Source organism: Buteo buteo, chromosome 13 (assembly GCF_964188355.1).
Source record: "Buteo buteo chromosome 13, bButBut1.hap1.1, whole genome shotgun sequence".
Classification (NCBI taxonomy): domain Eukaryota; kingdom Metazoa; phylum Chordata; class Aves; order Accipitriformes; family Accipitridae; genus Buteo; species Buteo buteo.
In genome coordinates, this window is record NC_134183.1 from 30,548,622 (window position 1) to 30,563,170 (window position 14,549).

A 14,549-nucleotide genomic window follows, 5' to 3' on the forward strand; every position below is an offset into this window, starting at 1 on the left:
TGTGGAAACCAACATGATAATTGGTAACCAGATCCACACAAAGAAATTACAATGCATGGTATTGGACCTTTGCTCTCCCAAAATCAACTAGGAACAAGTGGAACCTGGATCACATTCAGACTGAGGAAAGTGCCTATTAAGTAGGGGAAGATATGGACAGAATTGGCTGGGTCTTACTGGAGAGTATTCTGAGCACTGAATTATAGAAAATCTTCACTGCTAAGAATAAATTTTTCTTGAAGAAGAGGATAGCCCTATGCTATCATATACAACAGCAGTAGCTCTGACTGAATTGGAATTGCTGTAAACAGTATGACTGAAGCCAAATTCAACTCAGAATTTCTGGAACTGCATTAACGTAGTGCAGTAACAAGAAAACAAAAACTAGATTTTTACAGGAAGTCAGTGAATCAAGCCTGTGATTGGAAAGAGGCATTTCAGTAATAAAACTGGAATACCAAACATTGACAAAAGGTAAATTATAGACCTATATGTTATGAAAAGGAGGAAATATGTGTTTCAACCCAGCTGGTGGTCAAAAGCAATCAGTTTGCACAGAAAAAACTTTGACATCCTGAGATTAAAAAATATTGCACCATATAAAGAATGCAAAGGCACTCTGAAGGATGTTCAGCTAAAAAGGAGTCCTGACACAGTGTCTAGTCATACCTCAGTCATCTTCACATCACAATACTTTAATTTCAAAGGTAAGGTTCACCTGGAACCTGAAGATCCAAACATTAAATATTTCCCAGAAAAACTTATTTGAAGCCCTTGCCACTCAGGAAGAATCAAATTGGGAAAAAACAGAAGATGTGTGAACAAAAATGTCACAGAATGCCCAATGCAGAAAAATCGTCAATATAAAACAGTGGCCCCAAGTGAAATAAAGACTAGATAAAGGAGGGGGTGGGGGGTGGGGGAAATAATCCAAAAAAACTAAGGAGCTCTTGAATGAAGACAATTCAAACCAAGGACATGAACCAAAATATAGTTACTATACATATGACACTAAGAAAAACAAATGACAATGTGGCAGGAGTGATATTAAAAATCACAGAACTTTGCCCAAGACACTAAACTATAGCACCCCCCTAAAAAAATAAAGCATACCAAACAATCCTCTTTCCCCATAGAAAGTATAACATAATCAAGTGGCAGGAACAATACAAACGCAAGAAAACAAATTATTCTAGGTAAGGCTGAAATTGGAAATACAGTTCTGAATCTAGAAAAGTTAAGTTGAAGAGATGGAAGATTCACTTTCACAATGTCTTAAGCAAGAAAAAAAAACCAGGAAAATCTTCCTCAAGGTACTCAAGAATTTCTTAACATCCAAAGAATAGGATGTTACATTTTGGATAACTGAAAAAAGTTAAGAGCTCATGAAAGCCATGATCAAAATGTCAACACTGTAAAGAAACTATATAATAATTTCAATCATAGAAGTTTTAAGAGACCATAGAATATGTATGCACTGGATATCACAGAAAATGATGCACTGCTTTGTAGAGCATGTCAGTCTAACTTGGAATAGACAGAACTGATAAATACATGGTTAGAGATCCTTTTCCATGCTGTGTACCTTGAAAGTCCTATTTCAGGCTGCAACTTCTTCAAACAGGTGTTCCTCTACTCTGCCAGGGAAGAGCAACAACCTGCACATTTTGGCAAAGTAAGACTGTAAAACTTAACTAAAGTCTCATCTGTGACACTCCTGTTGAAAGTAAACTCGATGAATGTGAAAGAACTCTCACAAAAAGAAGCGCTGTGTGCACAGTGTCTTTAAAGGAAATCACTGTCTCAGTGAGTTATGTCCTGCTTGCTTACACCTTTTAGAGATGTTCAGCTTTTCTAGGTCTGTTTACCCTAAGGTTTTCTAACAAAAACAATGTAGAGGCCACTAGCAGCTTTATCTAGTAGAATAAAAACATGAGCATCTATGTGCGAGGGAAGTAAAGGAGGGGGCTTTCTTTTGCAGTAAAGATTCTGCAAGATACCCTAGCACTCCTTTGAAGGATTTAATAAAGCATACTATGTCATAAGTAAACATTTATAAAAATAAAATTCACAGACTTGAAACATGTAAAGTAGCAGACCTTTCTGTATTAATCTGTCTTGCTTTACAAAGATAGATTTAAGAGGACTCCAGAGGCAACCTAGATATCCTACTGATACCTGGACTTTTGATTACATCATTTTTTAGGCCTTCTTAGAAACAGTGACAGACTGATTTAGCTAACCCGCTTCACTAGACATGTCCACAATTTCTCTCTGCAAACTAACAATCAACTGCTGAAGGCTCAAAATTGGAAGGTATGAGTTCTTCCCTAATGAATCTGCCAGAGATTCAGTTACCCAGTTGATAGGCAATGACTACATTGCATTATTTTTCTTAAAATACAGCCCCCCATCAGCAGTGCTTTAGCCACAAGTCTTAAGAACACCACCTAGTTCTCATGTTTTAATGGCCTTATTAACTATGTTCATTCAGACTGATTGCCCTGTTCAGCAATTGCAGAATACATTAGGCTGCATGATTTTTATTTATACCAAAAGACTGACAGCTGGGACAACCGCAGGTGTATATATTTGCAGGGACAGTGGAGATGGTGCCTACTGTCAGGCTTCATTCATTTTAACCTGACAGTAGTAGCTAATACTATAGGCACATTGTCTAAACAGTTTCAGCTTAAATTATTTTCAATACAGGTATCTCATCATAGTTTACCTCATAAAAATATGAAATTTTAATCTTCATTCTTTATCTCTCACAAATGTCCAACAGTTAAGGCAACAAAACCAGCATCTAACTTGACTCCCTAAAGTTATCATTCTGAGGTTCTGTAGCAATCCGGGAAGATCTATGATACATGATGTATGTGCATAATTCCCTTGGGCTTTTAAAACAAAATAAGTATGTCATCAAACTGTTTCATCTACTGACCCTGCAACTTTTGGTTGCTTAAGTCCTCCTTACCATACTACTGTTTCATTACAACTGCCATATGAACCGAAAAGCTTAAGAAGTGAAAATCCCAAGAGAGGCACTATAAAAATCAGGTCAGAAAACCACAAAGTTACTTTAAACACCAAATGCAAGCTATTAAAAAGTGAGATTAATTTATCAATATGGAGGAACCGTCTCTGAGCAAAATCTGCAAAATTTAGAGAATAAGAATTTCCTTCATTTCTCCACATAACATAAACAACATAACCTAAATGGTACTGATTTCTCTGATGCCTAAGATTTTCATTCAACAACTGCAACAATTCCACTGTTACTAAAGCTATCATCTTTGAGCCTTGCAAATCAGTATTTTCAAACATGTATTTTAATTCACTAGTGCAAGGTTATGGTCCTAGAATCTTTACAGTTTACATAATGCTAGTCTATAATCTAGTCCAGGTCTTCAAATTACTAGACTGAGTCAGTATGTTCCTCATTAATTTATTCACAAGTAATTGCACCTGAGTATTTTACAGTTTGAGGGAATAAAAATTTACCTGATTGAGTATTACAGGCTGTGCTGTTACAGTAGTCACTGGCCTGGATACAGGTTGAGCCACTACCGGAACCGTGATATTTCTTGATACTGGTTGTGTTGTCACTGGAATGGTTACAGGTCTGCTAACAGGCTGTGATATTCCAGAACTTGACCCAGGCATCTGTTGTGTTGATAAACATCCAGCAACTGGTCTCTGCAGTGTTTGTGAAGTTCCTGAAACATTCACTGGTATAGACAATGGCTGAACTGCTACAGAGCTAGCTGTAGGTCTGGATACAGACTGAAAGACTGATGAAACAGGCATGGCACTGGGGCTGGAGGCAGGTGTCGCATAATGGTGACTGTCAGGCTTGAATGTAGCAACTGTACCTGTTTACAAAGGATTCCAAAGTTATCTTTATATAATTTTGCAGTCAGATGTTTCATAAGTGTTGTGGATTTTTTGTTTTTAATTACCATATTAGGACAATAAAGTACCTCTACTGGGTGCACCATTCTGTATCCCCCTTCGTGATGAGCTGAGGTTGACTCTGTTCAATATATCTGTCAAAAGTTACATTTATCTTAATTGCAGTTAAATTAATAGCTTAATTGCTTTTCAAATTAAAAGTAGCATTCCTATCCACTAATTAAGCCAATTATGATTTGACTTATAAATTAGAATATAATTTTTTAAAAAAATACCTGGCAAAACAAAGTGTCATTTGTACAAATTAAGATGCATTCTTCTACTCCCCTTCTCTTAGGTTAAGCTAGTTCACTTAAGAATCTCAGTTTTTATTTTCTCACAGATAGATTAACACACAAGTAAGAGTGCAAATAAAAAAAAGAACACTTCATAAATATTTAGCTTTGCTGATTATAATGCATTTATTCACTTCTGTTTCTCATGTACATAATAAATTCCCCAAGTACTAGAACTGCTCTAAACTAAAGGAAGCATTTTCTCTAAACCGGTAACTACACAATTTGCTTTTGTATTACAGGAAAATACAGCACTTACAAACTTGTTTTTAGACATCTCCATTTTCCAATGTGAAAGAAAAATCAACAGACCAGCAATCAAAGGAGTTGTGCTGGAACTGCATTACAAGAGGACTGATTTTCTTACATATCCTACATGGCAGTCTATGACCAGAGTTCTAGCTCATCAGAAACACATGGAATTTCTTAGCTTTGATGTTTACTCCTTAACTAATGCCACCAATATTTCCCAGCTTTTTATGTCTTAGTCTGGGGCTTCGCATGATTCCAGAATGTTATGAAAATATTCATCAAATCAAAACATTTTCCTACCGCCAGATTCTCAATTCCGTTGGTGTTGCTGTCAAGTTTCTTGCTCTGACATATGAAAATATGCATATGAAATCAGATTGATCCTCTCCAATATCTAACCAACAAGGTTTAAAGTACATTCTCAAACCTGGGTAAAATCACATCAGGATCTCAAACAATAGATCTTAGACTATCTACACATTGTGTTCTACAACCTTAAGGCTGTTTCCACCAGCAATGGCTCATCAGTATATACTACTCAGGCTGATAAATCTAATAGCAGTAGAGCTCAGAAGATCACAGCTTTCAGCCTGTCACCAGCATTTAGAACATACCAATAAAAAAGCAGCTGCAACAAACAGATCCAAACAGGTTCCCATTTTTTAAGATATGACAAAATTTTGTCCTGTAATAGTAATACTAGTTTTACTTCAACACAACAGTAACTGTGAGCAAGCATTAACTTAATTCAGAATTTAGCTGAATACATACTTTTTTTGTGTTTGTTAATAAATCTATACCTCACATTTGAATTCCAGAGTGAAATGAAACTAAAACCTTCATCTACCTACAAAAAAAAAAGCTATCCTAAAAGTTGTCTCAAAAAGCACATTCAGCTTCAGACAGTCTGATATGCACACAATTCATATCCTAAAATACAAAGGTAGATTTTACTGTATATTTTTAAAGGTATATTTTTTAAAAATAACATTTCAGGAAGTCAGTGAAATTATAAGCTAGATTTACATGACAACTAATTAATCATAGACTTGATATGCCCTTTCCCTTCCCCCATCAGTGTTATTTGTCCTGTTTAATAACACTGAAGTATAAGAAAGCTAACATGCAGAACAACATTTTAAAGTAGCAACAAATTTATCATTATGAAAAAGGAAACAAGGAAAATGAGCAGTAACTATAGGGAAAATGAGCAGTTGCAGGAAATGGTAAAGGGAGCAAAGTGTGAATTACTTTTCATCCCAGTCAAACTAATCCTTCAGTACATGAGAAGAGACACTTTATCATACATGACACTGTGCCAGCAGGTCAAAGTTGGGATTTTAACTATTTCCTTCAAGTTTTCCACACCAGTCTGTATAAAAACTGATAATTGCATTGTCAGGAAAAGGTTAAAAAAATTGCTATGTATTGCAGAAAATATACCTTTCAGAAAAATTAAGAACTACTAGTGAGTCTCCATTTGTCATCTAATTTTTCATCTGATCACACAGGAATTCTCAGGTAAAAACTAAACAACAGTGATAAGCGAAGTTGAGTTCATTGTGTCTTGCCTATCACCAATAACAAACTGAAGCCTGACTAGTGCCAGGTAGTACTACTTACAAGCCAGAGAAGAACTGAGGTCATTCTTCCATAGCTGTTTTTGATAGTGAAGTAGAAGATTACAAAGAGAAAAGTTGAGGAAAGGGAAGGAAAAGAGATAAAGTAAAAAGTTATACCATAAGTGATTTTACTTGTGTCAGGACCGAGTATGGACAGCACTAGAATAAGATGCATACGTTTTAAGTCTCTTTTACCTGAGTTCTTGAAGTGCTGAATCATATCACAACTACGGTTTTCACCTGAACTATTTCTATCCTTTAAGACTACAAAAAAATCTTGAGACTACAATGACTGCAATGAAACTTGGCATATTTGTTGTTCCAATGTATCCCTACTGCCTTAACAGTTGTTCTATGCCATGACCTACTGCCAATGACCAACAGCAATCCAGAGGTCTCTGGACCTTTCAGAAAACAGTAAGGGTATTTTTCAGTCCTTCTAGAAGTTTGTAACTGCAGAAAACTTCTTGGAGTAATTTTAAAATATTCTTCAAATTTTCAAGAGGATTTAGAATAATTTTAAAATATTCAAAAAGATTAAACCTTAAGAACTATCTTTGGGTGGGAGAACTTTAACGTCAGCTTCATTATTTCTTTAATATGTAAAACAATTTTCCACTTTTTTAAGCTAGTTTAAGAAGCATTAGACTTACTATCCCAGTAAGTAACAAAGTAGAGTTCAGATGCAAGATGAAAGTATTGTGAACTAAAATGACTGAACAGCTAATAATAGCTCCAAAGTCCATGCAGCAGAGTGTGACAGAGAGCCTAGTTTAACATTTTGTCTTGAGATGCTTCACTGCAAACTATACACCTTCAGAAAATGACTATAGAAATCCTGGATACAAGCATAGCAGAGATGAGGCAGAAACTGAAAGCATTAAACCTTACCAGGCAGTCTTGTGTATTCAATAGCTAGAGAAACCTTAGGTCAAACCTCTGAACAATTGATTACAAGATGGCCACACACAGAAATCAAAGTTTTATTACTAAAATTAATTTAAATAACAAAAATAATGTTCTCCTTTACTTACCTGCTAAAGCCCAAGCACAGGACAAACATGGAATCCTGACACATCTGCTGTCATCACAACCACCTAACCTCACTCCCTGCACTAGGAGAAAACTACAGAACTCGATGAAAAAACCTCTTTATTTTACAGGGGATGAATGAATTTATTAATTAAAAAAAATCTCTTACTTAACAGAGAGGCTTCTACTATTTTCACATTAATCGCTTTTCCTGATTGTGCTTTTATTATAGACACTTAAGACAGTTACCTTGGTTTTGTTAGAATGATGTCCACCAACACACGAAATGTGGGGTGAAGAAAAAAGAGGGACCATAACATGAAGACTTAAATTCATGCACATTCCTTTAGTAGGAGACAATTCCAAGTATCTAACTAAATATCAGCTATATTGAGAGCAATTGCATGCATGGTTTCAGTATTGTATATATTGGATTTTTAACCATATTGTTAATGCTAAAACCTTCAAACATCCTTGTTCTGACTTTAGAGATTTAAGATTAGAGGTAGACAGAGCTGTGTGTAACCTGGGTTTTAGGACAGAATTTCTTAAGAATTCCAATTTTAAGTATGACAGCGACCTAAAAAACAGCTTTAAGATGTAGAACTTCTTAAGTATTACTGCTAAAAATTCTGTATTTTAAAAGTAAGTTTAAAGTCTTTTACCTTGAAATACCTGTTTTGAATTATGGAAAATGTTATCTTACATGTACTAGCTGGCTTCGAGCTTGAGATTTCCCCAACAAAGATTGGCTCATCATCATCATCATCATCCTCCTCCACTTCTTTCACTCTCTTTTGCCACGGTTCTAGCTCCTCTTCTTCACATTCCATAAATAATTCTGCCATCTTGAGACTAGACAGTAAAAAACAAAACACACATACCAAAACATTCAGCACTTTCATGAAACAAATGTTCCACTGTTCATACTGCACTTGACAATAATTCCCATAGAATAGTCTTTCTCACCTGCTCCCCCACCATGTTCTATACAGGCTGAACCTGATCTGATATAGGTGATCTTCAAAGATCAACACCACATCACCTTTCTGATAATTACTTGAATTCTCATCTTTGCCATTAAAGATAAGAAAAGAGCAAAGGTATCCTCCACATAATTTAAGCTATTTTTGTATAATCCATCAGTAACTATCAGAGGGAGCCTCTGACACCACAGTGAAAGGTATCTTTTAAAGAATACTCCTATTCCAGGTTAAGTGATTCACAAGAATTGTGAAGACCCTACTATGAAGCATGTAATATACCTGGCACAAGTGAGTTATTGGAACACTAGTTACAGCTTTATTCTCTTTACATCTAAAAAACCCTCTACAACCCAAACCCCACCAAAACCCACAACATACCACAGTCCCACAAGTTTTGTAAGGTTTTGCCAGCGCTTCCCATATAGTCACATTTTCTTTAAAACCCAATGAAAACAAAACAAAATTTCCCAAAACCCACACATCAAAAAAAAAGCACCCACTAAAAAACCCTAAAACAAAAAAAACCACAACAACAAAACCCCCAAACCATACCCACAAAGCATTGCATAGTGGTTTAATTATCAATTTGGACTTCATAAAAATTTTGCATAGATCTCATTAGACTGAGTCCCTTGTGCTTGGAGACTTGCTCTTGCAGTAAGGGAAAAAAGTAATGCATGAAAATAGTAATGAAAATATGTAGCTTTTGGAATTAACCACATTAACATCAGCACCTCTAATCACAACTGGGTTTATTTGCTTTTTTAAATAAATGGTTATGGCCAATGAAGTTTTCTTCTTTCTTTTCACATCCTCTAACATAATCTTCAAAGTATTTCTGAATAATACAGAAAATATGAAACTTTTCGTTTTCTTTACACACACTACCAATAATCCAATTTGCAGTAAGAACCAGTAATTTCATAAAACCACAGGGCTGTCTCAGTTATAACCAGGATCAGGATCCCAATACAACAGTTTGCTTTGCCTAAGACACAGAGCATCATAAAATTCAATGTCTCCATTTTTCGTTAGATTGGAGGGGAAACAATATAGTTTTGCATGAGGAACGCAACAGTAACTCCAGTCAATATAGGAATTCCTTGAAATTCATGAGCAGTTAAGCACATGAAATTCAATTAATCATTGGACTGTTTTGACAAAAAAGTGAAGAATATCCGAGCAACATCTCCTTTCATGAAAGCCACAATCAATAAAAGAATATTTCTAGTCTTATTACCAGGCTACTGCCAACAAAAAATATTAGCAATACTTCTCTTGTTCTTGCGCTGATGCAACACTTACCTGACAAAGCAAACTAGTTAAGGAAGCTTGACTTCCCACTATTATGCAGTGATAGTTCTCTTACAGTTTAACTCCCTAAACCTGATAGCCAGGGCATCAGACCAGCACTAACATTATGATTATGTCATTAAAGACTATCAAACCTTATACACAAGGTGACAAAATCAAGATTAGATTCATAATCATAAACTGATATTTTAAACTAAATTATTCATCTGGTAAGATGACAAGGGTGTTTATTCAACACATTTCTCTGTACAATTTCTCATTATTTTCTCCTTTCCAAAAATATTTCAAGAGCAACATATATATTAAACATTGGGTCATTTCTTTTTTGAAAGTATAATTATGCAAAACTAAGAATACCCCTCATTATCTATCAACACTGTTTGAAATGGAAGTCTTCAGCACAGGCACAGTGAGAAACTGTCTAATAAGAGAAGACAATTTCAGGATAGGAGTAACGAGCTGCTAGATTTGGTGATGGACTGTAGAAATAATTAGTGTGCAATAGCTTATCACAGGGGAGCAGTCAGAATTGTGCCCCTACTTGCATTAAAGTGCATGAGAATGGGGCTGCTGGTGTTACATGCTAAGTCATGGGGATAATAGCAAAGCTATACTCCTTCCTTCCTCCATCAGCTCAGGGTGCTGAAGTTAAACATGGTGCTAGGAAAGAAGAGAGTAAGACACTAAACCAGATTCTTGTCACAGGAAAAAAAAGGAAGAGTTTGAAGCCAGTTTCCACTTGACAGAGACAACTGGGGCCACGTGCCAGGACTTGGAAAGAGAATCAAGCCTGACCCGCCTCTGTAGAAGGACATCCCTTAGAACGCCTCTTCTTTACTAACACAGTGGCAAAGTTTATTAGACCTCAAGGCAAAATGAAAGATGATTTTCAGAAACTTTTTTCATGGAACTGACAACATAAGTATGAGTTGTGAGTTATTTAAAAAAAAAGTTTTATTTGACCTCAGGAAAAAAAATAATCAGTTATAAAATGTGCTCAGAGAATGCAAATGAAAGCACATGCAATTTATATTTAAAAACATCAAATAGGCACTAGCAATCTATATGTTAGCAGAATTCTAATAACATACATGTGAAAACCTCAGCTATGCTATAATGAAGCTTTTTTTTTTTTTACACAGTTAAAAGTAATTTCATAACATAGGCATGGACTTTTAGAAAATTACACCAACTGGTGGCAGCTCTTACGGACATTTCATTTTATGAATCAGGATGTACATATTTAGTTATTCTCAAAAGGTGACTCAAAGTGTATGGCAGCTTTAAAAAGGCAAGTATCATTTCAGATCTTTTAATCCGATTTTTTTATTTCAATGCTACGATTTGAAGCCCAGCTTTCACCAACTTTTTTCCCTGGCAAGAAAGCCAGCCTAATGAGTTCCCACTCTGCTCCCTCAGTTGTGCTAGTACAACTTTTCACAGGACTACGTGACGTGAACCACTGCAGGTTAAAAATAACCTGGCCCACTAACAGTTTTACTGGCACAACTGAGAGGTCAAAAAAAAAAAAATCTGTGGCCTGAGCAATCAAAGTTGCAGTAAGGGGGAATGGATTTGATTGCAGGAGGTGTGCAGGAACTGCTCAAATGGTCTCCACTGCCAAAAGAAACATCTACATCCATTTTTAGAGTACAACTAGCTTCCAAGTTTTCGGCGGCTTTAACTATTTTAACGTAGAAAATGTATTCCAGGAATCCTGCTAGTGGTTGCTCTCAAAGCCAAAACCAACAGTGAATCCTTCCCCCCTCTCCCCAAATAATTCCCCGTGGAGGTACAGATGCCAGGATAAGAAAGGTAAACCTATTGACTATAGACTTTATTTTCCTCATTTTTTAATAAGTATAAACATATATACAGATTCGTACACACATTTCTTTAAAGGTAGTCCATGGACCTGAGACGTCCAAAACTCCAATGACATGCTATAAGTATATAATCAAAGAAAGCGTTTAAACCATTGTTCTAGGCTAAAAAGTGTCAAAATTGTGAAAAAGTTCTTTAAAACATGCAAAAAATATCATTAGATTATATGAAGATATTGCTTTTAAAGGCAACTGCCCAGCAAAAACTAAGGCTAGTCATGAAAGTTCATTAGGCAGGTGCAGAGAATCAACAACCTGCAAAAACAAGTCCATGGAACACTATTACAGTTACTAGACAAGCCATGAACTAAAAACGTGATACAGGACAAAAAAAATTGAACTCTTTGCACAAAAGTGCAATAAGCTTCTGATGAAATAAGTGTTTTAAAATCACTAGTCTGGACATCTTTATTTATCGTGGCAATTACATTTAAAGATACCCAACTTTATAAAAAGCCAGTTGTATTTATAACCTGTTTTTTTTTTTTACTGTTAGGATTTAAAAGCAATCACACAGAAACAACAAAAATGATACAAATATTAGTAAATGTAACAAGAGTGTAACAGCTGTAGTGAAAACAGCAGGAAGTGATCTGTAGAAGTGCACCTTAAAGATACACAGAAATCAATACTATAGAAAATAATGGCAAATGCAGCTGCAATAAGATTTAGTTACTGAAAACCCATTTACTACTTTAGATGCAATTCACCTGTTCTGCTCTTAAGGTCAAGTGAGCTTTCCAATACTCAATACTTGTTTGGATTGGCTTAAAATAACTGAAACCAAATCAGTAGTACGAAATTTGTAGTGAGCTTAAAGAGTGAGGGCGCCTACGTTAACCAGAAAGTTCTCAGACTAGCCTTGTTTGTCATCTTTCCGTAATAGTATTTTCAGTGAATTATTCGAGCATTTTCTTCCTCCCGTTTAATAGTTACACTCCAAATGCACAGGGAAGTTACATTACTCGCGACACAGATCATAGGGTAAGCACCCAGACTGTATTTTTCAGATGACCTCTCATACATGCACATAACTTTGCACCATGTTAGTTGTAGGAGAGCGTGCAATCCACAGCTTCATCAGGACTGCGAGCAACTGTATTTTTACCGAGTGCTACATTTGTTTCAGCAGCGAAGAACCGATGACCGAGCTGAAACTGAACCTGAAAGTTTTAAAAACACGAAGTATAAACCAACCTCCCTCAAAACCAAACCTAAACAGCCGACACTACCCTCTCTGCCACGAGACAGCATAAGCTCCGCCTAGGGAAGGGCAATATCGCCTTTGCAAACCGCTCAGAAGTTCACACCCCCGAGCTGCGATGGGTGCGAGGCCGCGGGAGGAAGCCAAGTCCCCGAGGGCAGCCGAGCAGCTGCCGCTCCGCCCGCAGCGCCCCTGGCGCCGCCGCCTCTGCCGCAGCCTGACCGCCCCGCGTCCCGCCTCCCCCGTGCCGGGTGACCGCAAGGACTCGACTGAGGCTGCAGGTTCGGGTTTGGACGAGGCCCGCATACCACAGCCGCGGCGGGAGGGGACGAGGCCCGGCGGCAAGGCCGGCACCCGCTGCCAAAGGCCGGGGGCCCCAGCCGCGACCAGCCCCTGGACGGCGGAGGCACGGCGAAGCGAGCCCTGCCTGGGACTCCCCTGCCTGGGACTCCCCTGCCGGGCGGACCCCCCCCCGCCCCCCGTTTCCCGGCGGGGCCCCGCGGGCGGGTCAAGGAAGCCCTCACGGCCCGGGGTCCCCGCTCCACAGACGCGAGGGGGTGCAAGGCCGCGCTCCGACCTAAGATGGCGTCGGTCTCGCAGGCGACAATCCCCCCGCGGCCCGCTCGCCCGCCCGCCGAGCGGCGGCTCCCTCCGCCCGGGGAGGCGGCAGGCCGCCCCGGCCGGGAGAGCCGAGGGGAAGGAAGGCGCTGCCCTTACCGTACTGCGCGTCCGGCGAGGCCTGCGGCAGGCCGCCCCGCTCCCTTCCTCCCGGGCTAGCGGGGGGGATGGGAGGCAGCCGCGCTGGCGGAGCCACCTCACATCGCCGAAACGGGGCGCCCCACCTCAGCCGCCGCCAGGGGAGGGAGGAGGGGAGGGAGGGAGGGAGGGAGGGAGGTGGGGGCGGCCGCGCGGCGCCCGGCGCGCTGCCTGACGGGTAGAGCGCGGGTCAGCCCCACAGCGGCGCCTGCTTTCCGGCAGCCGCGGGGCGGGGCCGCGCCGGGGCCGCGCGGGGGCGGGGCCGCGCGCCATGTGCCCGGCCTCGCGCCCCTTCCGCCAGCCGCCCGGCCCGGCCCGGCCCCGCCCGCCCGCCGCCGCCTGGGCGAGGGCTGACAGGGCCGGCCGTGACGCCGCCAGGTCCACGGCGGCGCCCGTGGGCGCGGAGGGGGCCCGCCAGCAACATTCGCCTCAGCGGTGCCCGGTAAGTAGGCCCCGCTTGCCGAGCGAGCGAGCAGCTGTCCCTTCTGCGTGCAGGGACGGCGGGCGCGGCCCTCGGTAGGCCACGGCGGGCGGTCAGGCCTTTCCTTTGCGGCACAGTCGATCACAAGCACCAGTAGACTCCGCACAGCCGTGGGGCCAAACAAAAGCTAGGGAAAGGCCCGAGGTGACGTTAAATACGGACAGCTGAGAATGTAACGCAGAGTGCGTTGCTGGAATAGGTGGAGCCTAAGATACTAGACTGAACGCTGTTTGGACTGGAGGTTCGTCGTGTGTCTGTGTTTTCGTCGTGGGTTTTCATAGCCATTTACCCAGTGGGTTAAATAACATAATCAAATACGTAATCATCTGTTCCAAAACTTTACTGAATAAAATGTTCCTATTACTTTCAGCGGGATGTCGCAAAACGGGTAGACGAGGCCTTAACTGGGCAGAGAAGCCATGGTCGCTAGAGAAAAGAGTCCTGGAGCACAGTATGGCAAAGAGCTGCGTTTTCACTGACCTCAGAATTTGCACATGAAAATCTCTGAATCGAAAGGTGACTAAGAAATTCAGGTTTTCTCCTGTCTATAGTGCTCTCTCACCCAGGCCAACGTCTGGCTAAGAATGCTCCCAAGTTCAGATTTTTTTTCCCTCAGTTTTGCTGTCTGTTCTACCCTAATTAAAAAAAAATGAAGTGTGATTCTTCCTTTAGTAAAATATGAAAATATTTCTGGTGAATTTTGAAGGTAAATAATGGGAAAGTACTTAACCATATGTCATCTGTATCTCTCAACTTTTTCAGCCCA

The 14,549-nt window shown here is 39.8% G+C and overlaps 1 protein-coding gene across 11 annotated transcripts in view; it reads right to left on the minus strand.

Moving 5' to 3' along the window:
* ZNF280D (zinc finger protein 280D) overlaps positions 1-13,418 on the minus strand; it is a 57,109-nt gene extending 43,691 nt beyond the window's left edge. For 3 of the 11 annotated variants that reach the window (XR_012652816.1, XR_012652815.1, XM_075045356.1), the window contains exons 1-4: positions 13,264-13,418; positions 7,866-8,014; positions 3,987-4,052; positions 3,508-3,878 (exon numbers count right to left, since the gene is read on the minus strand). Coding sequence is in view for 9 of the 11 variants with exons in the window: in XM_075045356.1 (XP_074901457.1) it covers positions 3,508-3,878; positions 3,987-4,052; positions 7,866-8,007 (579 nt within the window). In the remaining 2 variants the exon portion in view is untranslated. Of the gene's footprint in view, positions 1-3,507; positions 3,879-3,986; positions 4,053-7,865; positions 8,015-12,450; positions 12,506-13,263 lie in introns of all 11 variants that reach the window. The other 8 variants (XM_075045350.1, XM_075045351.1, XM_075045352.1 and 5 more) reach the window with 6 other exon arrangements.
* Between the last annotated feature and the right edge of the window lie 1,131 nt (positions 13,419-14,549).